This window comes from Castor canadensis, chromosome 12 (genome assembly GCF_047511655.1).
Source record: "Castor canadensis chromosome 12, mCasCan1.hap1v2, whole genome shotgun sequence".
NCBI classification, from domain to species: Eukaryota; Metazoa; Chordata; class Mammalia; order Rodentia; family Castoridae; genus Castor; species Castor canadensis.
In genome coordinates this window covers 24,869,361-24,896,478 of record NC_133397.1, presented here as the reverse complement: position 1 = coordinate 24,896,478, position 27,118 = coordinate 24,869,361, and the positions used below count along the sequence as shown (strand labels likewise).

The 27,118-nt window shown below is 41.3% G+C and overlaps 1 protein-coding gene, 1 long non-coding RNA gene and 1 other non-coding gene across 3 annotated transcripts in view; 2 read left to right on the top strand and 1 right to left on the bottom strand.

The window, feature by feature from the left end:
• Positions 1-27,118, top strand: part of Alk (ALK receptor tyrosine kinase) — a 689,643-nt gene that overhangs the window by 489,895 nt on the left and 172,630 nt on the right. Inside the window, exon 5 of the mRNA XM_074049423.1 lies at positions 16,906-17,033. Within this exon, the coding sequence (XP_073905524.1) occupies positions 16,906-17,033 (128 nt within the window). The remainder of the gene's footprint in view (positions 1-16,905; positions 17,034-27,118) is intronic.
• LOC141414781 (uncharacterized) lies at positions 465-5,943 on the bottom strand. Its single transcript, XR_012439642.1, has 3 exons — positions 5,629-5,943; positions 4,742-4,848; positions 465-4,125 (listed from the first exon to the last, which is right to left on the bottom strand). It is a non-coding gene; the product is annotated as an uncharacterized lncRNA (long non-coding RNA).
• Positions 9,518-9,624, top strand: LOC141415180 (U6 spliceosomal RNA). The gene has a single exon (XR_012440195.1). It is a non-coding gene; the product is annotated as a U6 spliceosomal RNA (small nuclear RNA).

Here is a 27,118-nt window from a genome sequence, read left to right as displayed (position 1 = left end):
AGTCCTGGGTTTGATTTCCAGCAAAGAAAAACAAAACAAAACTTCAGTAGAATCACGAACTTTGTAGGCTAAGATAATCAAGAAAATGGGGTAAATATAGAATACCTTTTCTTTGGACTAGAGGTGACCTTCCTAATATTAATGTAGATTTCAAAGAAAATAGGATTGAAACAGGCAAGACAAAATTTTTAGATACACAAAGAGAAACTAGTAATATGAAAATCCTAGTGGAAAAGTTTAACACTGCTCTCGGAATTTAAAATTCATATAAAAAAATAATGAATAACTTGCTCCATTTTCTGCAAGCTTCTGATGTTGTTGAGAAATTGTAAGTTGTTCTGGTATACAATTTTTTTTTTATTATTCATATGTGCATACAAGGCTTGGGTCATTTTTCCCCTCTGCCCCCACCCCCTCCCTTACCACCCACTCTGCCCCCTCCCTCTCCCCCCTACCCCCTCAATACCCAGCAGAAACTATTTTGCCCTTATTTCTAATTTTGTTGAAGAGAGAGTATAAGCAATAATAGGAAGGAACAAGGGTTTTTGCTAGTTGAGATAAGGATAGCTATACAGGGAGTTGACTCACATTAATTTCCTGTGCGTGTGTTGGTATACAATATTTTTAATGTGAGCTTATTTTTTTCTCTCTCTCTTTGGAGGTGTTCCAGTCTCTTCATGCCTGGTTTTGTTGGTTTTAATTTCTACGAAATCATTTCTTTTGCATTCAGTGTTTTGATCACTCAGTAGGCCTTATTCATTTTGAAAACTCATGTGCATTGATTCTGAAAAAAATTGCCTTACATTATTTACTTGCTAATTTCAAGCACTTTTAATACATGTTGAATGCCTTAATTTATATTATTACCATTTCCTACTATTTTCACTTCCTTATTCTTTTGTTGTTGATTTGCTCTACTTCCTTATTGAATGTGTTTGCTCTCATATACTGCTTTGAAGATCTCCCCTTCAAAAATTAATATCTTATTTGTGTTTCACAGATAAAACATCTTTTTCTATTTTCTCAATATGGCAATAATTATGGACATTCTGAAAGTTTTCTTCATCCATTCATCTGTCGATGGGCACCTAGACCCATTTCCTAACTTGGCTATTGTGAGTAGTGCCATGATAAACATGGTTTGTAGGTATCTCTATTGGATGCTGACTTTCAGTCCTTTGGGTATATACCCAGGAGTGATGGGGCCTGTCTGCTGGTGACCCAAAGCTTTGAAGGAAGCTAGGCACTGATGACTCACACTTGTAATCTTAACTACTTAGGAGGCAGAGATCAGGAGGATCGTGGTTCAAAGCCAGCCTAAGCAAATAGTTTACAAGACCTTATCTCAAAAAACCCATCACAAAAATGGGCTGGTGGAGTGGCTCAAGGTGGAGGCCCTGAGTAAAACACACAGTTAAATTTTTCTGTTAGAAGTTTTGCAGACCTGAGCTTGGTCAAAACAACCAGCTACTTTGAGCTACAACCAACAGAACCTAGAAAATTTAGTTTGACAACAGTTTATATAGAAAGCATTGGGGGTACTGTGGAGAAGGGTGGAGAGGAGAAGCATCTGAAATGATCACAAGTGAGCATAAAGTGACAGTGTGTTGAAGCTGCCTGGAAAGATACTGCTCTGAGAGGCTGCAGGCACAGAGCCCATATTCCAGGGAGAACTGGCCTGAGCACCCCATGCACTGTCCAGACCAGCTCAAGGTTCCATCATTATCTTAGTATCCAAGAGCTGAAAGGAGCTTCAGGAGTCATCTTGCTATATTTTTGCCACCAAATTTTAAAGGAACAGGCTTAAAATAAGCCCAGAGGAGAATGAGCACTAGCAATTAGGTGCCAGAGTAAGAGAAACCTATTATAACATATTCTTTCAGTGCAGTATTTGTTCTGCCTTGTCATCCTTACATGTCATGTAGGAAGTTGATAAAATAGAGGAACCATGAGCAAAGAGGTGGAGTGACTTACCCAAAGCCACCCAGTCAGTAAAAGGGCTGGCTTTTGAGCCAAGATTTTTCCTCTGGGCCACACTATTTCTCCATGCCTGAGCATCTGCTCACACCGGGACAGATGCCAAGAGGGCCCAGGGCTATGAGGAGGTTGATCTGCAAGGCCTCTGGAAGTTCAAAAGAGACCAAGGCACTTAAGGTTCCCACAGCCCACAGACTGCCTAGACCTCAAGCAGGCTCCTTGCAGACTGGCTGTGTAACAGCCACAGACTGTGCCTCTGGCTTTCAGCAGAGCTGGGGCTAGAGCTCTCAGGGAAATAGTTCTGCCAACATGTCACTCCATCCCCCCCACTGGCATGCTTTCCCTTGCTTCACTGATCTCTCATGAAGTGAAGGACATAGAACACAACTCGATGCTAACCTACAGTTCCCCGCCAGCATTTCCCTCTGAGCTGCCCCTGCTCCCAGAGACAATACCCTGATTATCATTCATTATTTCTACTCCTTAGTATTAAAACCCTTTTAATATGGCATTGAAGACCATTGGGGAGTTTTAAATTTCATGTCAGACCAGGATTTATGGGCCAGTTCTGAAATTTTACCTCTGGGCTCGATAATTACAATTCCCTTTTAATCGCTCTCTTAGACACCTCTGTTAAAGACTTCAATTATTTTCACACAGCGGCCCCCAGGACTTGGCCAATCTGAATACTCAACTTGTGTCACCTCCTTTTGGAGGCCAGCATGTGGGAATGTTGGGGTTCTTGGGAAAGGAGTCTCCTCTCTACAAGTTATAAGCTTAGGGATCACGTCTCCATCGACCCCCACTTTCCCAGTCTTCAATAGATGCATCAGGGTGAGCATGCTTGTAGCCGTGCTTGTTTTGAAAGCTGTAAAATTTGGTGAACACGCAAGTGCATATTGGGAAGACTTCCATGCGAAATAGTAAAGGAATTTGACACTGGAACTCAGGCGGGAAGCCAGGAAGGAAAGCCCTAGAAACGTGATGCTTTGGGGAGGGAAAAAAGCAAGTGCTCTCTGAGGGAGTTATGGGGTATTGGAAAGAGACTCCACTACCAACACAAGAACCAAGGCCATAAAGAGAACACAGAAGTAACAACAACCTACAAGAGCTGCATGGCATGATGGGAGAGGAGTGTAAGCTGTCACCTGCTCCCCAAAGACACTGAAGGACCAGGGTGTAGTGAAGGGGGCTAAGACAGGATGCTGGGGGTGAGACTTCCTTAAAAAGTCACCTTTGAGATGTTATTTTGTGCTTTATATTTGCTGACACTAAGTCATATGGCGTATGTATCCAGGGTCACTAATGACTGAAGGAAGGTTTCTTTTCGAGGCAAAACCATCTGCTTCCGATGGGAGACAATGAACCAGGTGAAGGACAGAGCTCAAGTTGCAAAACGGGCTTCACCAAGTAGGCCAAGAAGAAAAACCAAGACTCAGGTGAATACATTGCTGATCCAAGTCCTGTCCTTGGTAGAGGCAGCCAAGAAGGAATGAGAATCTCTAGCCTGGGTGAGAAGTGTCCCTGAGCCCTCAGTCAGCAGACTTGCGGTGACTTGTGACATGAAGGATTGCCTGCAGTGGCAGTCTCTGCCTATTAGAAGGCCAGACCAAACAGACTGAACCAAAGCAAGAAGGATCTTCTTCATCCAAGAGCATGAATCCTCTAAAACAGCAAAGGATTAAACTGGTGCATCAAAAAATGGAGTTCAGTCACCCCAGGCCATGCAAAATGATTCATTGGGGCACTATTAGCATAGCTTCTTGTATTTATTACTCATTTTAAAATGAGATGCTAAATTTTACTAAGATTTACATCAGACTGACAGAAGTGCATCGTCATGCTCAAAAGAATTTTATACTAGAGGAAAGTAAATAATAAAATCTTTTAAATTAGAAGATGCATTTGATACCAAAGGATTCAGTGGCATATGATTGACTCAACATGGGGCTCCAGCCTCTGGTACTCTCTTAAACACTTTCCCCAGGCATGTACAGAGTCAAGCAGTCATGAACGAGGTCTGAAGGGGTCCAGTTCCCTTCACTCAGTTCAGTAAAAGGATATAAGGATCAGTCCTAGAGTCTGTAGGCTTTTCCTGTTTCAAAACTGAGTTCCATTTCCTTCTTCTTTCCATGCCATTTTCTAAATCTGTAAAATAGGAAGAGTTATGCATTTTCCTTGTCCTACAAAAACCAGTGTTCATTTTTACCTATGTAAAAATGCCAGGGAGGGAGGAGACTCCCAACTTGGATTTATTGTAGCTCCCCCCAACATATCTCCCTACCAAGAGATGGTTCTGGAAACAGGTCAGACAGACCATTGGTGCCAGACAGATAACATGAGTGTCAAAACCCACACTCCAAGACACTTTTCACTTGTAGGAGTCCTCTGGCGATAAAACAGCTCTAGTACTTTCTAACATTGCCTCTGAACAAGCTCTTTACTCTTCATTCCACTCTGTCTAGCTATGTGAAAAAGGGAACAAGAGTTCCCTTCTGCCTGTCACCCAGAGAAGATGAGGCTATAAGAATCAGACAAGAGGAGGTGTATGTAGAAACACAAAACCCCCTTGGGTGGAAGCAAGTATCCTGAGCTAAAGGTCCATGGTATCCCAAGAAGAAAGAACATTCTGAACTTGAGAATCCATCTTTGCCTTGAGCCTAGCTCAGGCTTAAATCTGATACACGTAGTAAGAACTAAGGTCTATACACAGTGGGTCCTCAAGAAACTACCGTTCCTCAACCATGTCCAGGATACCTCTCACCTCTCAAGTTCTGGGAAACACGGATGTCTGATCCCATCCTTCCCCATCTCATCCCAGCTTTCATTCTGCTTCTGTATGAGGCTGGAGCACACAGAAACAGCTGTGGACTTAGAGGTAGACAGGTTTAGGTTGGCATCTCAGCTCTGTTACTTACTAACCTGAATACAAGGTAATTCACCTCCTAAAATCTTTATTTTCTTATCTGTATAATGGAGGCAACAATTCCTGCCTCTTTCAGGTCCTAAGAGGATTGAATGAGATAGCTGTAAAGAATTTCTTCACATTATCTGAAACAGAGTTAGCGTCCAAGGAGTGATAGCCATTATGGTAATTATAATCTAATATCAATGTAATAATTATTACCACCACTATTTGAATGACCCCAACTGGCAAAGTTTCCAAGGCCAGAGACCCTGTGAGCCCACCCACAGCAGCACCTACTACACAAACTCTACTCTGTGACCACGAAGAGCATGAGATGAGTGTCCACCAGCTGCCTTAAGCAAAGGCTAGGAGCCATTTTGAATGGGGCTTCAGAACTTGCTCCAAGCTATCTACATAACTTTAAAGCCTAACCCTAGGGCTCCCATGAGGCAGGAGTTCATGTGCCAGATCCCATCTTGCCAGACTTTGTCACAATCCATTCCTCAATCCTCTGTCCCTTGAAGATGCTGCAGACTGAGAAGGAATGGTTCATCATGGAACCAATGTTCCATGGTTCATCATTTATGTTATTAGAAGATGCTGCAGACTGAGAAGGAATGGTCATCATGGAACCAATGTTCCATGGTTCATCATTTATGTTATTAGAAGTCTCAACCAAAGAGATGGGTTTTATAACCCCTCCCCCCCACCAGGAACCAGACAAAGCTGCATGGCAGACTCACCATTTATAAAGAGTGGGTAATCTAGACAGTCCTTTCTTCAGACACTTTGCATATATCTCTTGAGAAGCAGGTAAAGAAAGATGGACTCTTCCCGTTTTGTAGATGACCAAGCCCTCATCACTTAAATCTCACTTAAACGTGTCACTGAAGAACTAACTCAGCCAAAACCCAGAAGACTGCCTTTTCTGGAACTATCAGCCTTCAGTTTATAAGGCCAGGGACAGTGTCATAAGGTTCTGAGTGAATTTAGAAGAGGGAAGGAAAGACTGGCCCTGCGCCTGGGCATTCCCGCCCAACCCAGCCCTAGCCCAGAGTTTCCTGGCTCTTCTCTGTGCTTCTGCTGCCCCTGCAGGCCCAATGTCCCTTAAAAGTTCCATCCTCTCAATTTTGAACTAACCCTTTAAAGTCAAATAAGAATTGGCAGCGGCAGTTCCAGCCCAGAAATTAACTCCCAGGTGAACATATCATTGGTGCAATCATAAAGGGCTTCTCAAGCGATTCTGTTTGCTGTGTTCTGCAAAGCTCCCACTTGGCTGACACAGTAGTGACCCTGAAGTCCAACTCCATTAGTTATTTCAAGCATGCATGGATTAAAGGTATGAGTATTACCCTGGGTGAACCTAACTGGCCCATGATTCCTGGGTCATTAGCAAGTGTTTCCTGGTATCATTCTACAGAGGGACCTCCCTGAAGGAGATGGTGGTATTATTCATCTGGGAGGCAGAGGTAAATGTGTAGGAAAATGTCCTGTGTGGTCTCTGACCCTCAGGAAAATGCCTTAAGAATGAGCTGTTTCTCGAAGCCTGTGGGCTGTCTATCTGAAGGCTGGTCAACACACAGAAAGATGATGTCATTCATTGGCAGTATACTTGTGTCTCCAGTTAGTGGGCATGGTTTTGAATGATCCACCTGTATTAGTTTGTGAGGGCTGCTATAACAAATTAAAACTGGTAGCTTAAATAACAGAACTTTATTGTCTCACAGTTCTGGAGCCTGGAGGTCCAAGATCAAAGTATCATCTAGACCGGTTCCTTTTGAGGACTGTGAGGGAGAATCTGTTCCATACCTCTCTTCTAGCTAGTCGTGCTTTGCTGGCAATCTCTAGCATTTCTTGGTTTATAGATCCACACCCTCCACCCCATCTCTGCTTTCATCTTCACATGGAACTCCCTATGTGCATGTCTGTCTCCTTGTCCAAATCCTCTTTGTATAGAACACAGTCACTGAATTAGGGCCCACCGTAAAGATTGCATTGTAACTTGATTACCTTAATAAAGAATCCACTTCCAAATATGATTATATTCTGTGGTAATAAGGATTTAAGACTTTAACCTATTTTTATTTGAGGTGGGCTTAGGGGACACAATTCAACAAATGGCACCACTTTTTGTATCCATGCTAATAGGACCAGGAGAGGCCAGCCAATAATAGCAACTAGAATCTTTTCCAAGAACTTCTCAGTCAGGAAGAGCCCTGGCACATACAGAAAGTCAGATTCTGGACCCGAGGGTAGTGGAGAGCCCTGGTCATGTTTGAGCTTTAATCATGAGTTTTAAAGAGGTTATTCCAGACATAGATTGTAAAATGGAACCTTCCTTTGGCTGCAGAGTGGAGGTTGATGTGGCCTTGGAACTCAGTCCTTCTCTGCCACATGAGAAGGTTAGACTTGGTGATTTCCAAAGCTCATGCCAGTCTTTACATCTTTCAAAGCTCCATTGACATCATTATTCATGATTGTGAGGCCTTCTGCACCAAAGGGCTCAGAATTCTGTCCATTAAAGCCTCTGGAAATTATCTCCTCATTTCTAGATAGATGGCCCCTCCAGCAAAGGGACAGAGTATGCACAGTGTTTAGAATAGGGGACATCTTATGTGAGTAAGTCTGTGGGGTTTTTTTACCTGCCCCCTTTCCAGGCCCCTCCAGCCTTTTATGGCCAACCAGTTATTCCAGCCCTAGGATTTACACATGGGACCAGTTTATGGCCAGGTCCACCCTGCCATGGCAAGGTTCAGCACAGTGGCTTTACTTGGCCAGAGATTTATGACTAAAACAAAGCCTCTGAGCTAGGCCATCAGCATTTTGCTTGGTTCAGAGGCTTGTGATATTCAGACCAATCAATATGTTAACACATTAAATGGCATTTGAGCTGCCTCTCTAGGGAGCAGGGTGAGCTGCTGGGTATCCTGTAGCTTGGGTGGGAGGACTGCTTTAAGACTGGGAATCTGGGAACAGAGCTCTCAGGTGGGGGCCCAGGGTGAATGCTCCAGTCCCAGCCTCACTCAGGACACAGAGCTCAAGCTGGAGGCAGATGGACTGAGGGAGGAATCCTAAAAAAGTGGCTGATTCCAAGTTTTACTGTTGTCTTTATCCTTCTCCCTAGGGATGATGTACTTAAAAAAAAAATGTAAAGAACCTGATACGTTGATTTGGCTTGAAAGAAAATATTGTATTTGAAAAAAACAGATGATGATAAACCATAACTGGAAGGAAGAGTTAGAAACCAAATTCCACATTCCACTGGCTGATGGTAGGTGATGTGCTCACACCTCCTTAGAGAAGGAATTAGAAAGGCAAAAAAAGTATGATCACCTGAGATGCTCACTAGAGAAAATCCACTACCCACACAAAGAGATTGTCTGGTAAGTTTGTGGGTGGGAAACCCTACTGGGTCCCCTCTCACGTGCTCTTCATGATTTCTAAAATGCCAGTATCCAGTAAACCTTTTCTTCTCTCACTTCCCCTGCCTGGAAACCAGCTGAGTCCCACCCTACAGTCCTCCTGATGGGGAGAAGGTGGCTTACATGGAACCTAATCCAAACTTCAGTGAAGAGGAATTCCAGGATTCTCAGGACCTCTACTCTTGACTTGAAGTTTCCTGTCACTTGGATCTCAGTGTTAGTTCCTTTTAAAAGGAGAAAGGAGAGCTAGTGAATCCTCTATGTTAATTTCTTAATGCAAACCAGAGCAAAGAAGAACTCTTCTTTGACAATAAGACTGGGATCACTAGTTGCTTGGGAATCAACTTACATCCTCAAACACTTTATTTTAACTCGCAGCTTCTAAATGTATGCTAATTTGCCAATTCTTGATGGAGGGCAAAGAAGGCCTTGGCGTCCAGTGTGATCTGCACACTGGCAGGCCACATTATCTTTTTCATAAATCACACTTTAAAGAATTTTCAGTTTCTTGAAAGTTGAAGTAACTTTAAAATACTTTTAAAGTTTTTTGGAGGCTTTCTGGATTTTTAAGATTTTTGTTTCCTGATCTTTTCCGTTACCTCATCCACACCTAATTCAACAGTAGTTATTTGTAGTGACTTACCACACCAGTTTTTCCAACTTATTCTAATTTTTCTCTTGTCAACTGCACCAACTCAGTGAGTTCAACTGCAGGAACAGATTTGGGAACAGATATAACTGCCTCTTCAGTGGGTGTAAGACTCAAGCAATGCAAGTAGAAGGTGCAGGAATACTAAAGAATAACAGTGAACATTTGGTAACCTTGAATATTCAGAGGGCACCAGGTTCTCACCAAATGAAAAATGTACAGTTTGTGCTAATCTAGCAGGCAAACTGGTCACTTGGAAGCAAGTTAAGGGCACTTCTATAATTTTTTCCTTGCAACCATGAAATTCAGGCATAGAGAAGTTAGTTTAGGAAATTGGCCTGAGGTTACACAGCCAGCAAGAGGCAGAATTAAGAGTATAAAGAAAGTCTGGCTATAAATGTTCTATTCTTAATCTATTTCCCTTAAAGAAAGGTAGAAGAAAGAGAGAGCAGGAAAAGAGAAAAGAAAGTAGGGAGGGAGGGAAGAAGAGAGGGAGGAAAAAGAAAGGTAGGGAGAGAGGAAGAAGGAGGGAGTAAGAAGTAAAATTTAAAGGAGCTAATAGTGCTTGCTTTGGGAGCATGTATACTGTAATTAGAATGATCCTAAGACGATGAGCATGGCCCCTGCACAAGGATGACATGCAAATTCGTGAAGTGTCCCATATTTTAAAAAATAATAATAAACGCAGGGTGCCAGTGGCTCACCCTTGTAATCCTAGCTATGCAGGAGGCAAAGATGAGAAGGATGGTGGGTTGAAGCCAGCCTGGGCAAATAGTTCACAAGACCCTATCTCAAAAAAAAACCCATCACAAAAAAGGGGCTGGTGGAGTCACTCAAGGTGTAGGCCCTGAGTTTAAGCCCCAGTACTGCAAAATAAATAATTAAATAATGTAGCTAAAGAAAGGCCAAGAAAAGGAGCTGAAGGCCATTCATTTTTCCTTTGTTCCAAAGCATGAGAGAAGAATGAGAGAAATACAGTAAAGGACATCTGCTCAGCACCAACTCCAGGTAAGCCAGGCCACCTTCCAGATCTCCATGACCATACATCTTTGATGAAATTAAACTGCTGTCCAGCTGCCAATGCTAAGTCTCAACCAAGTCAACCTATGGTCCCAGAGAGCCCATTCTGCCTTCGCAGAATTTTTAAGCCCTCCAGATCCCTTCCCACAGAGCCTGGATCCACCCTCAGCTTCAGGACAGTTCTTCTCCACCATGGAGCAGTGGGATCTGGATCCTTATTCAACATGAAATCTTGTTTCCATCCATATCTGATCCTCTCCAGGGTGCATGCATTTAACTTCTGGGACACAATGGAGGTCAAGTGAATAACAAAGCTCAGGCTACTTGGATAAAAGACCCCACACCACCTGCCACATGTTATTATTGTTACAAAAAATTAATAAGCCACAAAGGACTTCACACAAAAATTTACATTGATCTGGCATTTTTTCCCTTGCTATCTCCCATTAAAATGCTTTAAAAGCAGGCTGATTTAATGGAAACGATAAAAAGTTGTGCTGAATGGTTTATATTTGCTGCAGAATTACTATAAAGAATATTTTAAGGAAAATTTGAAAGTTATATGTGTGTTTTCCTATAGGACAAGATTAGAGGAAGAGGTGCAATTTACTTTTTTTTCTCTCTGTATTGATTTGGACAAGCTCCCACAGGCTCAGTTCCTTGTTTCTAGCGAATCTTCACACCTTCATGCCTTGTGTTGGGTACTTGTCAAGAGACAGTCAAAACAAAGCCACATGTAGAGGAATGTCAGTAATGCAGCATGAGCTGTGACAGGGTTGTGCTTCATCATAATAACATCCACCACGTGACTGAGTTCTATGTGAGAGAGGAACTGAGTTGATTGGCTAATTTACGTGGTTTCTGTCACCCTTGACCTAACTCATAAGTTTGGCTGTCCCAGCTAGAGGGTTCATCACCACCTAAATGATGGGGCCGTCATGACCAGTAAAGAACATTTTAAATATGGCCATGCCTTACAACTTCAGGGCCAGAAATTGAAACAAAGTCCTAGGAAGACAGTTTCTAACATCAAGGATGGTAAGACGATATTCACAAAGACTCTGAAGTCACTAGCCTGTGTTTAAAACTCAGCTCTAAACAGAGCATTCAGCAGGCCTTCAATGAATGTTAATGGTGGTTGTTGATCCTATTACTAGTGTTGCCATCATTATTGGTGTTGCTGCTGTAGGTAATGTTTATATTGACTTGGTCCAAGTATGACCTGCATGGTAAACAACATATAAGCATCAGAACTCTCCTACTTAAGAACACAGGAGTCCCCCCAGGTCTTAATTACTATAATTCTCTGATTTCTTCTTTTTAGGTCTTGGCAAATGGGGGAATCAAGAGCTATAGGATGAACCATGTTGTCCTTCCAGCAATCCCCTAACTTTCCTAGTCCTTAGGTTCCTCCTAATAGGGAAAGCATCATTATCACTTGAATGAGTGGATGACAGCTAACATCAATGAATGGACATGAACCATTAGATTAACTCAACTCAGCTGCCACATAAATTTTGGCCAAGAGTGTCAGGATATTATCTGATTTAATGGAAATCTATTCAACCACTTATCCTCTCATTCAACAAATATTTGTTGAGCGTCTACAGTGAGACACAATAATGAATGGTCCACCACCTTGGCATTAGGGAGGTAAGGAGGTAAGACACAGGAACCATCCTTCCCATAGAGGCAGTGAAAAACATTCATTCTCTCTGCCCAGACCACCTTATTCTGAACACACATGGTCTACACAGCCTCTGCTCAGGTACTCATGCCAGTTTGCAGTGCCCTTTTTCCCAATCCCTCAAGTGATGCCTGTCCTGATTACCCCATATGGGACCTCACTTTGTCCTCTATACTTCAGTCACACCCAGCACCTATACAACTCACCTACCTCTGATACTGACATTCACTATAAATTTCAGTGCATATTTTGACTTTTTCACCAGTCTGTAAGCTCTGTCAGTGCAAGCAAAATCTTAAACTCTTGGCCTCCCCAGAGTATCTAATACTTTATCCAGTGTGCAATAACGTGCCCATAAATGCCTGAGAAATGGAAAGTAGTTCAACACATTCTAACAGAGAAATATACACAGAACATCTTTTTCCACACTGTACCAGCTGCAAAGATGAGGAAGAGGCTGAGTCCTAAGGGAGATGAGGCCTTGAGAGGATATCTGAGAAGAAAGTTGATCCATTATCATGGCCTAATAGTGATATATCGTGCTGTGGGGGTGTTCCAACATAATTTCTTGGACTTGTGTTTGTCATCTGAAGATACATTTACAGTTATTGTTTATTTGTTTATACCAATATAGTAGCTGCTTTTCAGAAATCGCAAATGCCTTTCCCATACTCTTTTCTCTACCTTTCTTTCCCTGCTTGAATCTCATAAATGAGTTGAACTGCAGTAATTTTCATGAACCAGCATGGTTCTGTGAAGAAGGCTGTGGTCTTCTATAAAAATAGCTCCCCTGATGGAGGCCCTACTGTGTGCTAGAACTGCTCTTGTTACTTTGCCTGCATTCTTCACAAATCCTTACTGCGACCCAGCAAGCTAGGCATTATGACCACCATTTTAAAAATAGGACAACTGAAATGCAAAGAAGTTAAACTACTTGCCTAAAGTCACATAGCTGTAGATGATGAGCTGAAAACTGAGTCCAGGCCCTGCTTCAATGCAATGCAGCAGCTAAAGCCATCTCAGAAAGGCCTTCCAGTGAGCAGCTTATTTGAAGGTTTGAGGACTCACTCTTTTGAGGCATCCTGACAATGGTGTTATGCCCATTGAGATATTGCACAGTAGCAAAGTTAGACACGTTCTCTGTCTTGTCAACCACCATCCATGGCCCTCACATACTGTCACAAATTGCCCCTTCATTTTGGGCTTAAAATAACTCTGTGCCTTCACCCTCTTGAGTCATGAATTTCAACTTCCAGTCATCAGTAGCTTGCCTTGAGCCAGACATGCCAGACAGTTTCCTTTAAGCATGTAGAGACTAACCTGGTAGGGGGCAGAGGGAGCCTGAGAGATTCTTTTGTTTCCACGTCAGAGCCTCTTAGGATTTTCCCTGTGGATTTTCTGACAGTATATCCACGGTCTGGCCAGAGCGTCTATCCTCAAAACCCAAACTGGTGATCCTTCCAGCAATAGTGTCCCTGTGATTTTAGTGATGTGAAATACAGTTGATTGGGCAGACTGACTCATAGGATCCTTTTACTCTTATTCATGCAGGCCAGGAGCAATAATGTATCTTAATCTTAGGTCTGTAGGTAACTCCATGTGTGATGTTGAGAAAATCTCCATTTCTCCAAGAAGGGTAAGACTGAGTCTCTTCACATAAATGGATGTAGGAGCTTATGACTAGTCACTCTTATTCCACCTCTGTGAGATATTTACATCAAATGTTTTGTTACTAGGATTCCCACAATCTGCTAGAGAGGTATAGGTATCAGGTCAATAAAGGCCCTTAGGGGAACTTAATTCAATGCCTACATTTTGCTAAGTAAGAAACTTAAACCCAGGGAGAAGCAGGGACTTGCCCAAAGTCAAGCAAATCCAAATTCAAGGACTTAACTCCCAGTTCAGTGGCCTTTCTGGATACTACTTCTAGTCTTTAGGTCAGAAATGAATCTTGATATTAACAAGCCAACCCTTCTGCCTTCTCTGATGGACTCTATAATTTATTTGTTATGTTGTAGTCACTAAGCAAAAGTAGGTGGTGAGTGTTTCTCAGAAAACCATGGCAAGTTGGAGACACTCTCTGAGAATACAATTCATCAGAAAGCATTGAAACTTTTAGACATTTGCAGAAAAGTCATCAGGCAAATGAGGGGCAGAGGTGGAATGGGAACTGGAGAGCTCCAGAGAGACATGTGGAAGATAATGGATTGTGACAGGCTGTCCATACAATCCTTTTGGCTTCTTAAAGTCCAGGAGGACACCCCACACTGTCAAGTTGATTGATTGAAGCACCAGTGCTCAGACCATCAGCAATCCCCAGCACATGGATTCAGTTGCACATTTGTTTCTAGGAGGCTCTAGGTTAGAATGTAACCTTTTTCCCCTTGCAAGCATAAGCAGCATTGCCACCAGCCAAAGCAAGGAAAGCTGGGCCCTAATGAGGGAGTTTCTTGACCACTGGGATGTAAGCAGAGAAGATGGAGACAGGCAGAGAAGAGAGCTTGGATTTGTTTTTCACTGAGTTTGTGGCTATCTCTTAAACAAATCTGACCCTAGGTACAAACTTGCCCTCTTCTAGTCCCAGTCTCCCTGGATATAAAATACATGTTTGGCAACTGCTCTAAAAGTTATTAAAGTTGCAGCAGTAAACTATGGGAGGCCAGAGAATTTCAGACAAAAGTTATTGCATCGGTAACTCAGAAACTAATTCCTAAAACTCCTGACACATTTATCCAGAGGGCCAGTGCCAATATAGAAATGGAAATCACTGTCAAGGGCCACTGTGTACCTGGAATTAAAATCCATCATTCCTTGGAGCAGAGAGCTATGATTTTGGTAGAATACGAATACTCATGCCTTTCACTACTGTCTTTCCTCAAAAATAGTGTCCTTTATGTTTCAGAAGAACAAGAAAAATTTCTTTCTTTGTTTGGCTTTTTTCCTCAAGAACCCCTCGTTTACATTTTTCTTTTCAAATATTTCTTTCTTTGACAGTCTCACATTTAAACCAAAAAGCCTCCTTTTCCTTATTCAATTGCACTGGTTTTATTTTGGATAGAAATCCTGCTGGGTACTGTAACAGAGAAGAAACTTTACAGCAGCAATAATCCTTTCCACAGCATCTATTGTGAGGAAACTTAATACACTTTTATTAAATGGCTGAAGAATTGACTCCAGTGATCAGAATTAACTACAGAAGAGCATAGAGAGGGAACAAAAGTCCCTCCTTCACTCAGCAGACAGCCACTGCACGCCCAGCCTCATGCCAGGGACCAGAGATGCAACATTGTCATCCAGAAGGTACCCCTTTGAGTAAGGTCACTATTACCTCAGGCAATACGTGTATCACCAAAAGGTAGCAAAGACAGAAAAGATGTGAGGGGATCCAATGTTCACAAACAAATGTGGAAATAGGCCCTCAATTCACCATGGGAGGACTGAGGCTATGCCCCAGAGTTTTAAAGAGGCACATAGTGGCTTGGATTCCACTACTTTGTCCTGATGCAGTATTTAGAAAAGTAGACACAGCTAGCTTTTGCGTGATTATCACAGAGAAGAAACCAGAAGCAATGTGCAAGTAGTTAAAAATGCAATCAATGAAATGATGATGTAATTTATACTTACTGTCTCTTGACACACACTGAGTGGGAGAGCACAGAGAGGTATATGTAGTCTGGTGTCATTCATACAAAATTAGAGCTGCATTGTAGCTATAACCACACCACTACAGGGTGAGTGACTCTGTATATCATTGGGTAATGGTTTTCTGGGTGACTTTTTTCTTTTTTTACTGAATTTCCTGAATTGTTAGGTTTGCTTTGTTTCGTCTTTGACAATAAACATCACTTTATATTTCAGGGGGGGGTGATGAAAAATTCTTGGAAAAAGGTGCAATTTTTCCCTAAATTGCTTATCACTTATATTACTACCTCCAAGTCCAACCCAGAGGTAAGAAAACATTGTAATGATTTCATGGGTGTAGCTGTAAGTCAAAACTGTCTAATTTGTATATGCTAATTCATCAAATTATATGTTTTAGTATAGGTAATTTATTGTATTGGTTTTAATAAGAAAGAAAATATGAATTAGTTCAGGTGATTTCCATCCTTCACACAAAACTTTATATATACATACATCCATATGTGCACACACATCTGCAGCAATGTTGAAAAGCAAATTGGATGTTCCAATCAGTGACAGGAGGCTATTCCGAGAAGTTAATAGCATAACCAAGGTGTAAAAATGTACCTTTAGCTTAGTCTCTGTTCTCTGACAGTCTGTAGACAGACGCACCCTCACCATTTGACCTGCTTCCATCTTCTTCTGTTTGCACTTTTTCTTTGCAGAGTCCAAGTCAATCTTAGGTACCTTTTACCCCAAAACACATGCCTCAGTGCACTTTAATTTCCCTGCAGCAAATAAATAGTTCTTCCTAGCTTCCCTTAAGTAAAATAACTATGTAACAAACCTGGGAGTTCTGAGACTTTAGTATCAGATAAAATTCCAAAACTAAGCTTTCTTTCCAGAGATAATTATGCAGAGACTGGTAAATGTTTTTGAAGACTTTTCCTTGACTCTGCTGCCAGGTTTTCTCAAGAAAATATATGTGTGTGTATATATAAATATACATACATATATATATATGTGTGTGTGTGTGTGTGTGTATATATATATATATATATATATATATATATATATATATATATCCCCTGTAAGACTAACTACCAAAGTAGTTTGAAAATCTGCAATTGTCTTAAAAAAGAAGATGACAATGACATCTGGGCACCAGTGACTCACACCTGTAATTCTAGCTATCTGGGAGACTGAGCTCAGGAGGATTGCGGTTCAAAGCCAGCCTGGACAAAGAGTTTGCCAGGCCCCATCTCCAAAATAACCAAAGCAAAATGGACTGGAGGATTGGCTCAAGTGGTAGAGCACCTGCTTTTCAAGTGTGGAGTCCTGAGTTCAAACCTGAGACCTATCAAAAAAAAAATGATGACAAGAGAAATGACAGTGGTTAGAGGGAGTTTTGAAAATTGGGTTTCTGAATTTGCTGGACAAAAAGGAAACAAATGTTTACATGTCATTGTCAGGGTCACTATCCTTACTGCCACTTGGGGTTCCATCTCTTGGCACTCATATGAGCCCTAAGTCATTTGGGGTCATGACCCTCCCTGCAGGTTAGGCCTACTTCTCATCACTGTTTTCTGTGCTTTCTTCCTCTGCTTTCCAACACAACCAGCTGGACCGTGCTGCAGGGAAGAATCGGGCGTCCAGAGAACCCCTTCCGAGTGGCCCTGGAATACATCTCCAGCGGAAACCGAAGTCTATCTGCAGTGGACTTCTTTGCCCTGAAGAACTGCAGTGAAGGTACCTGAATCTGGTTTTCCCTCCACTCCTTGGTAGTCTGAGGTGTGTCAATAACCCACAACTGTGCTTAGATGGAAACAAGCACACTTACATAAATATTTTACAGTGCTTTACTAAATGTACCACAGCCCAGAAAATCAGTTTCAAAGATCCTACTTAAGATATCTGCTTAACTTCAAACTTCATCCAACAGAATCTGCTCTTTGTTAGATAAAACATTAGTTTAACTTCTATGGCTGAAAAATGCTTTCAACTATTTTAAAAAATATTTTATTATAGAAAATTCCCAACATATGCCAAGTAAATAGAGAAGTACAATGAACTCCTTGCCCCCATATCCTCAGCTCAGCTTCAAGTTATCAACATTCTTCCATTTTTGTTTCACCTGTGTTTTACCTACTCCTAACCTTCCCCACAACTTAATGGTATTTATTATTTTTTTTAAATAAAATTTACAACTAAGTTTTTTTTTTTTTTTTGGCTGGGGTTTGAACATTGGGCAACATGCCCGCTTAGGTGTATGCTCTACCACTTGAACCACGTCTCCAGGTAACAAAATATTTTTAATAGTTTTATTTAAGCTATTATTAAGAAACAACACAGGAAATGGTTACTCGAGAAGTTTTTACCTTATTTGTAAAAACCATTAGCACATTGTCCACTGTGTCACTGAATTCCTTTTGCATAAGTCCCACATTGTGATTTTATCTCAGGATCTATTTCCAAGAGAAGATATACCTCTCCTGAAGGGTAATTTATTGATTTTTTTTTTTCCTTTTCACCTTTGCTACCTTTGCTCTGTACTAAATGCAATACTCCATCACAGTAATCATGTCTTTGTAGGTTGTTTATAAGCTTTTCCCTTTCTTCTATAGGGTTTTTGAGCTCCTATTCTTACTTTCAATATCATATTTTATGTGTGACTTTCATTAAACATTGCCTCGAGCCTGATTGGTAAACAAGATGACATGAATCATCAGTAGATTTTTGAGGTGAATCTTTTCCTTGATTCTTCAGAAAGCCCAGAGCCATACTTATTTCCCAAAAGTAGAGGATGGTGGAGATGAGTTTGAATTACACAAAACTTCAGAAAGAAATCACTTTCATTACTGCTGTTCTCCTGTTGTTCCTATCTCTGACCAGAGGTTCCCTAAAGAGCACTCTTACCTTACCATGGAAACTGTGATCTGAGGGTCCAAAGAATGAAATGTATACAGGAAGGAAGCCTGCTCCCCAGACCTCAGTTCTCGTTTAGACTATTCATAAACACAGTGGTCACCTGATGTGCATACAGGCCTAGATTTAAACCTTGTGTCTCATGAACCCAAGCTCCCTGCTCCTTAGCTTCTATCCCTCCCTCTTCATTCGTTGCTGGCTTTACAAGAACTTTCTCAAATGAGTTTTGTTGTTCTTGTTGTTTTAATCAAAACTGATTTATGTGTGGGGAAAAGAAAACTCACCATAATGTGATAGATTGAACTATAGTTCAAGTTGAAAAGGTGGTTAACCTGTGATATGAGACAATGCATGAGAAACATGTGGTTTGGCAGCAAGCCAGGAGTTTGTACAAATGTTTCCACACTTATGAGCTTAGGGATTTGTGAGTGAGTGTCTCTGGACATCATCAGGCCTCACAGATGTCAAGGATCTACGCATCATCCAAAAGAGGCCCACTGTTGAAATGGAACCTGTTAACAGGAAAGTGACAGGGAAAAGGTATCCGTTTCCAGAACTGGCCTAATCTCATTTGAAAAACATTGAGAAGAAAATAAGAGAGTACAAAAATCCAGAGATCAGGCCCAGCACAAATACTGCAGAAATGTATTACCCTGCAAAAATTCTTTACATGTTCAAAGAATTTCAACCAGTGTACAGATGTTTCCTCCTTACCTTGCAACCCCCTCTCACCTATGAAGTTCTTCCCCTGTAACTTATGCTACATTTGCAGTGAGTCTGGTGCAAAGCTTAAGAGACTGTTCCTTGTCTACATCTCTACCCTTGTGAAACCAAAGCAGTTGACCTCACTAAACTTTCTCTAATGATCCAGAAAATTACTGTTGGCAGGCACCTTCTTAAAGGAGCAAGAACATGAGTCTGCCTCTGATTCCCAAGGGAAGGTAGCCTGGTCAAGAAACCCAGGGAGATTCTTATGGTCCAGCTACGTCTAGCTACCTTCTAGGCTCTAGATCCAAGAACACATGGTCCTCACTGGAAGCAATGGTTCTTTGGATTTCTTCTGTCACTTGAAACACCTTAGCAACAATGGGGTGTGGAGGGTTTGGTGAGAAAGAGAACAAGGAAGAAGAATGTTTTCAAAGTTTCCTTAGAACTTTTAACTCTCTTTCCCATAATGGAACAAATTCAGGTGTTGTAGAAAAACATCCTAAAACTACACTAACATGTTTAAAGTGAAGGAGACTTGTTTTTTGTTTTGTTCTGTTTTGTTGTTTGGGAGGATCATTTTAAAACATTTTTATTAGTATGTAATAGTTGTGCTGGGGGTTTCATTGCGACATGCTTCATACTTGCAAAGCAGGTGCTCTGTCACTTAAGCCATGCCTTCAGTCCAGTTTGCTCTGGTTATTTTGGAAATAGGGCCTCACAAACTATTTGCCTGGTCTGGTCTCATACCACAATCTTCCTGATCTTAGACTCCCAATTGTCTAGGACTACAGGTGTGAGCCACTGTAACCCAGCTTTGGGAGGGTTTTTTTTTTTTGAGACATATTCAAGACATATTTGATGTAGACAATGTGTCTGTGTTTTCTGGGGCCATTGCATTGGTTAGATCATGAGGGAGAGGAGAGAAGGGAGAAAGAACTGGTGTTTCTGAGGGGTGAATGGGGCTGGTAACCTGCTAGCCAAGGCTGTCACTAGGTCTATAAAATGTCTAGTCTATTTCTTGATAGTAACTTGATGAGGGATACCATAAGAGGGAAAATACAACTGTATGACTCTATGATTCTTCCTTGACCCTCGTGAAGAGAGGTTCCATTTTAGTTAATCTGGGACAGGAGATGCTGGGGACAGTTCTCCCTGCATAGGAGATCATGTGTATCCCTGGGGTGTCTTCAGGACAGGACAGGGGCCATGCCTATTTCCTCTTTAAATCCTTACTTCTGCCACTGTGTGTACCCTTAATAGATCATCAGTTAAGATGGGCTAATGACAATTTACACTAACAGTGACAGAGCACGCACATGTGCTGAGGCAAAGCGTTATACCCTTTACCTGTGTTAGCTCATGCAAGATTTGCCATAATGCTATAAAGCAGGGACTATTCTCCTCATTTCACAAATAGGGAAACTGAAGCTCTTGGAAACTTCAAAACTTCCCAAGGTCATTCAGGTCCTGAAAAGTAGAGCCAAACTGGATCCCAAGTTGGTCTAATCACAAAGCCATTGTTTTCTATCCATTGCACTCTACAACTGCCTTGTAGAATGCATGGAGGTCAAGGTTTTATTTATTGTGGGAAACCTCAGAATCATCCTTTATTGTTGTTGTTTTGCTTTTTTTTTTTTTTGCAATGCTGGGGATGCAACCCAGGGCCTTGTTCATGCTATGCAAGCACTCTACCACTGAAATCTCCCCATCCCAAAGAATCATCTTTGATCCGTCTTCCTTTCCTCCTTCTCTGACCCCTACACCCAATTGCCCATAACCTTGAGCTCTGCATTCACAGGCAGCTGGTTTGGATTCCATCTATTGTTGTGTGTGTGCTGCTGTTGCTGTGTCATGGATTTACTCTTCAGACTTCATTGTCTTAGCCATCTGCCTTATTATTCTTATATTCTCATAAGCAACTTGGTCTTTGGCAGCAGCCAGCTGGTCTCCCTAATGCCATTACCTATCCTTCACACATTGTCAGAAAAGTCTCCTCAGTATCTCTTTCCTTGCGGCACCTTCATGAGATGCTGGTAACTTCTTATTGCCTCCCACATCAGAAAATAATGAAATCTGGGGGCTGTGCTGGACCAGTTCACTCATTTCCCAGGATTAGGAAACATCATTTCCAGCTACTGAAATTCTGTTCAGAAGTCCTTGATGTCTGCATCTAAATTTAGTAGCTATTTAATCATTTCTCAATTAGTCATTTTGATACCCTAAGTTGAAGTTCTGGACCTTGCCCTATATTTCTTTAATTTCTCCAGGGAGCAGTTACCACAATGCTAAGCACATAGGAAACATTGCATAAATAATTGTTGACAGATTAGTTAATCAATCAATTAATAAATGCTGCTCCTGTTTTATAGCTTTGAGCAATTGCCTTACTACTTCCAAAAGAAAGTAGCTGCAAGTGGAAATTGCTTGGAATGGGTTTTTCCCTGAAAAGCCAGTGAAAGAATGATTTGTATAGTCAGCACAGCTGAGAGGAACATCAGCCCCCAGAGACACCCAGTCCTGGGCCCTGGGGAACCCTTAGCCATTCACAAAAGCCATTCTTCAGCAGATAACCCAGACCAACAGGTTTATGCAGGACACTCACCAGGACCACTCAGCTACAGAGATTCCTGATGAAAACACACAGGTCAGAATGATCAGGACTCACTTCTTAAAAAGAACCAAAGTGTCTCTGAGAAGCTCACAAAATGCACAGCATTACAAACACTCACCTAGCACTTCTATGCACGAGGCCCTACTCAAGACGTGTTGCTGATATTAACTTACTTAATCCTTAGAGCAGTGTTGTAAGGTATGTACCATTATTATCATCACTTCCATTACTTGGATGGGGAAGTTGAGAAACAGAGAACTAAGTAATTTCTCCAAAGTCAAGCAGCTGATATTGCAATGGAAGACATCTGGCTCCAGAGCCTGTGCTCTCAGTTACCATGTCTTGCTACCATGACCTTTCCTATGAAAGGTCACCACTGGAATGAACCCAAAAAGCATCTAGCTCTCTTACCATGTTGAAATGGAATGAACTAAGACACAAAGATTTTCCTTAAAATTTGTTATCTAAATTACTGACCAACCCAATGTGCTTTCTCCCTGTACCTGATGGTTAAATTCTAGTTTTTCTAAGAAATAATTCAGTATTGCTTCTTCCTGCCCAGATTGGTCACAGGTGGTTAACATGCACCATCGGCCACAGTTAACCAAAAAACAAGGAGCTGTAAAGGACCCACCCATGCAAAACAAACAACAGTGAATTGCTGCATGTGAGCCTAAGTACATCTTATTGCAAGCCACCATAATCTTCCTCTCTTTCAGAAACTGACAAAACCTAACAGATCTGTTAACAAGAAGCAGTCCAGGTCCCTTTCACTGCTGAGATCTCTACATACACATACCTCTGATCCACTCATTACAGAGGGTGTCCTAACCCTTCCCTTACCATGAGAAGAGATTTTACTAACTTCTGTAGCTCATGAAGGAGGAGGAATCCATTGTCAAACATGGCCCCACTACCACAGATACCTTGAAATACATGTCCCCAGAGTTGGAGATGCACCAATCTCTAAATTTCTCTTGGACTACATTGAGGATATTTGAACTACACTCATTTTCCTAGAGGCTGAACCTTTATTAATTTCAGTTTTTTCTGATCCTCTGGTGCCACACGTACTTAAAATATGAAAGCCAAAAACAGTTATATTAACCATACCTTCTTTAAAAGATTAAAAATAAGCATAAGACTGTTATACTTTTGATATGAGCCCATTTTCATAAGACAATTTTTGTTCAGGTATATCCAGGCTTTGAGGTTCTGGCCATGGAGTTAGTATGAATGTACTCAGTAAAACATGAGTGATCTATCCCAGACTTGTCCCTTCTCTGCCCTCTTACTCCACCAAAGACAATGATGGGCAATGGAAGATATGCTACTTAGCCCAAGATGGGACAAAAAGAAATGAGAGATGCTGAACAGATTCTAGTCTTTGGCCAGCCATGTGGAACTAATCAGCATCTGGGGTAGGCTCCAAAATCCAGCTGGGTAAAATGAGTGATTATTTCGTAGGCTCCTGGCAGCATAGCCCAAACTGGGCAATTTCTGTTCCAACAGCAAGCTACATCCCAGCAGGATCCTCTGTCTGTGCTTGTAAATGGAGATTACAGTGGTACTCTGTCTTGGAGTCACCAGCAGAAAGCCTTCTCTTTATAGCAGGCTCATCCATCCATCCACCCATGCATCCATTCATTCATTCAACATTTACCCAGCAGATACTAAACACTGACACCCATATAAAGTGGCTGTTTCTGTCTAGGGATGAATTTTGGTACAGTGGCTTCAAGATTTCCATTCTACTTGCACAGAAACTGCTCCCCAAAGGATACCCCAGAGGTATTTACTAGGTGCTCCATTCATACAGATATCTTACTCCAAACTAGTTCTAATGTTCCAGTCTCAGAAGGACCAAGGGATGAGCACTAAACCCCCAGCCAGAAAACTTGAATCTAATTCCCCTTTCTACCTCTTATTTGCCATAGACTAGTCAACCTCTCACATCAGAAGTAACATTAAAGGTTTCCCTCAGAATTGACATGTTGATTGTTAATTGAAGGTAGGAATAACAGTGTATCAATGGTTGTACTGGAATTGACTTCATCAAGAGGGTGGATGAGAAGGTGACTGTGGAGATGAATCATAAATGATGTCCCAGGCTACCTAACCTCTCTGGCCTTCCCTTGCCTGAAACCATTTAAAACTATGCTGCTGTTAGTTCCTCGGGAGAAATTATCATTTGTTGAAGCAAACTGGCTCCTCTGATACCCTCTGCAAAGCTTGGTGACATTAATTAATGACCAAGTGCCAGGTGGGAGATGAAAGCCACCCACTGCCAACCTGAGAGGTTCTACCAGCTGGGTCAGCCACTTCAAGGGACTAAAATCAACTCTACAACAGTTGCAATCTATTGCTTGGAACTCACAACCAGGCAGAAATCACAGTCATGGCCTCCAAGTGAACCCTATTTGTGGTTGGTAAACCATATTTTCAAAATACTCTTCCTATTTTTTGCTTTCAATTTATCTATAGATGGAATTACTTAAGAGGTAAGCATTTAAAATTATGGTTTCATCCAGCTATTGAGATCTATTCATATTTCTCCAAATAACTCCCCAACTCAAATTTCTTTCTACCTATGGCCCCTGCCCTGTGTTCTCTGACTTTCAAAGTCCCATACTTCTTTCAAATGTCAGCTCAAATACGATTTCCTCCAAGTGCTCACTTCAGAATTATGTTTCCATGTATTTCTATTTTAGAATAATCTACTTCTCCCCAGAGTTATTCCTGTCTCACTCAACAGCTACTAACTGCCTCGAATCAAAGACTTTTTACCTCTTTATCTCAATAAGCAATTATCTCTGTTTTCATGGTGAGCAGTCAATAAAGATTTGCTTATCCTAAAACAGGAGAGAGATTACAGGCTTTAAAATCAGACTGAATGAGTGTGGAATCCCAGCTCCATCCCTTACCACCTTTGTAAGTTTGGAAGTTTCTTAAATCCATGGGTTTTGGTTTTCTGGTCAGTAAGTGGGCTAATAATAAAATTAAGAGCAATACTGTGTAGAGTCAGCTGGTACCTGGCATGATAAATACTACCACCCTCTCAGTGTCCCTTGACTGAGCTGAATATCCTTATTCTGGAACCAGAGAAGAATAATTCTGTACAGCCTCCCGGGGGATGTTTGTCAATTCTCAGCACCTTTTGCTTTCATCTGCTTCTTGTCTGAGTTGTTTGGCAGACAGAAATGCTCCCCCATTTCCAGCAGAAAATCTGGTAGCCACTTTCTGATTTCAAAGGCAGCTGTTTCTCTCTTCCCTACAAACTGTGCTTTACCTCTGATAAAATCTTTTTTCCTTATCTTTTGTGACTGGGTGCCTAGAGTTCTTTGTGCCATGCAAAAGAGTTACACAGTTTAATCCTGCAAAAGAGTTACACAGTTGGTAAAGTTCTTTAACATGAGGATCACATATCACCTCCCTCCTAACACACTGGAATCCAAAACAAACAAACCAGAGTATGGAACCAGGAAGGAATTTCCTTGGCTTCTCTTTCCTCTGACAGTGCATAGCTACTGTTGGCAAAGACTTCCTGACTTTGGAATGGCCTATTCATAATCACTATTAAAGTCAAGTACAAATGCCCATAAAGTGCTTAGGAACAATAAAGATTGCTTGGGCGGCTACTTTAAATATTCAGCCATTGGAACTCACCCGGAAATGGAAGCAGACCCAAAAGGTTTTTAAATATAAATAAATAAAGAGTGAAAGTACTGAGGTCATTGTACTCCCAGAAGAAAATTACTTTCAAATTACAACTACATAAAAGAAATAATTGAAAAGATTAATCACACTAAAATAATTGGTCTATTTTACAAGTAATTTGGAGCAATATTCAGTCATTGACATCAATGTCTAGTAGTAAAATAGTAATGAATTTCATTCTCTAATGTATTTATTTTATTAATGGTACTAAATGGTGTTGTTACTGCTTATAAATATTTCATAACTTTTAATTCATTAAAATGTTCAAGGAATTTCCAAAAGTATTTATTAGTTTTAAATCATCCTTAGTATTCAATATGTAATTGCCACCCTGTCTAGATAATTAAAAAAATTATTGTTTTGGGTAATGGGAATCTCTTTGAATGTGGAGAATTAAGCCCCAGTTATTGATGAGAGTATTGCTCCAGCTGGTGATAAACAAGGGGCTTGGGGATCTGTTCCTCTTCAAGTCACTAAGCTCCCTCTGCAGACAGTTTTTAAAATCTGTGGCTATGAAGCAAACAGGGTGGACCAGATAAATTAATTTCAGAGAGCTAAGAAAAATGTCAGTTTAGGCATTGGTTTTAATCCACCACCTCTCCCACACCTTCTCTATCTCCCTAAAACAGCTGACAGTAGCAGAATTCAAACATTCCATCCATACCTCCTCTTTCTTTCATTCTCTAAAGGAGACCATAACAAGTAAAATGACCAAAAAAGAAACAGAAAGAAAACCAAGGGATGGAGCAACATGGATAGTGAAAAGAGGATAGGATTTGGATCAAAAAACATGGATTTGATTCCTAACTGAGACACTCTGATGCTAACTGAGCCATTTGGGTGCTGTGTGTCCATTGCATCTTATGGTACCAAATAATATGTGTAAGAAATGTAAATGGCAATACCTACTCCAGGGTCCCCATGAAAATTAACTATGATGGTGTGAGCCCCACTCGACACAGTACCTGGAACCTAGTGAGTTAGTTCTACCCTTTCCTATATCCAAAGAGTGTGACAGGGTATTGTTGACCCAATGGTCTTGGCAACTCTTAACTCATGGTACAAGCTATTGGTATGAGTCATCAAGAAAAAGTGGACCAATAGAGAATAAGTACAACTCAGGGGATGATCAAAATCTAATGTCATCCTCTGGAGGAGAGACTAAAAGACTCTGTGCCTGGCCCCATAAAGCTGAGATTAAGCTCACTGCACTGCCTCTAGGGCCTCATCCTCAGGGAGAAAGAGGGGAAGACGTTGTGCTCTCATTGCAATTCATGGGTGGATGGATAGTGGGTAGTGTCCTGAGGTGGTGACCAGAGACTTACAGTGGGACCTAACTTCCCAAGTTAGGAAGAGAAGGGTTTGAGTCCTAAAATTGACATTCGAGGTCAGAGTTAGACCCACCAAATATTAAATTCTAAAGTTGTCTGTGCATTGGCCTAAAGCGTCTGAAATCTTCCCAACAGTGAAATTGATCTTATTATTGGTGTGATTGGTTGTTTGGTTGGTTGGTTGGTTGGTTTGGTGGAGACAGGGTCTTATATGAAGACTACAGAGACATTTTACTTCCTCTCTCTCCAGACAAATGGACAGAGCTCCCCATAGCTCCTGGGGTTGTCAGAGTCTTCCAAAGTGGAAGACCATGCACATGGAATGAGGGAAACTGGTTAGCTAATGGACAGACACAGGCTAGGAACACAAGAGAATGCTCTATTTGGATTTGATGACTTTTCTTTTACTCAGGGCTATTTTAAAGTTTTGGCATCCTTTGTCTTCAAGCTAAGCTCAGAACATAGTTTCTGTTGAACTTGATTTTGTCTTTGTTGGAATTTGCCTTGAGAGGAAACACTGGGAGACAGTTGCTGGGCAGCTG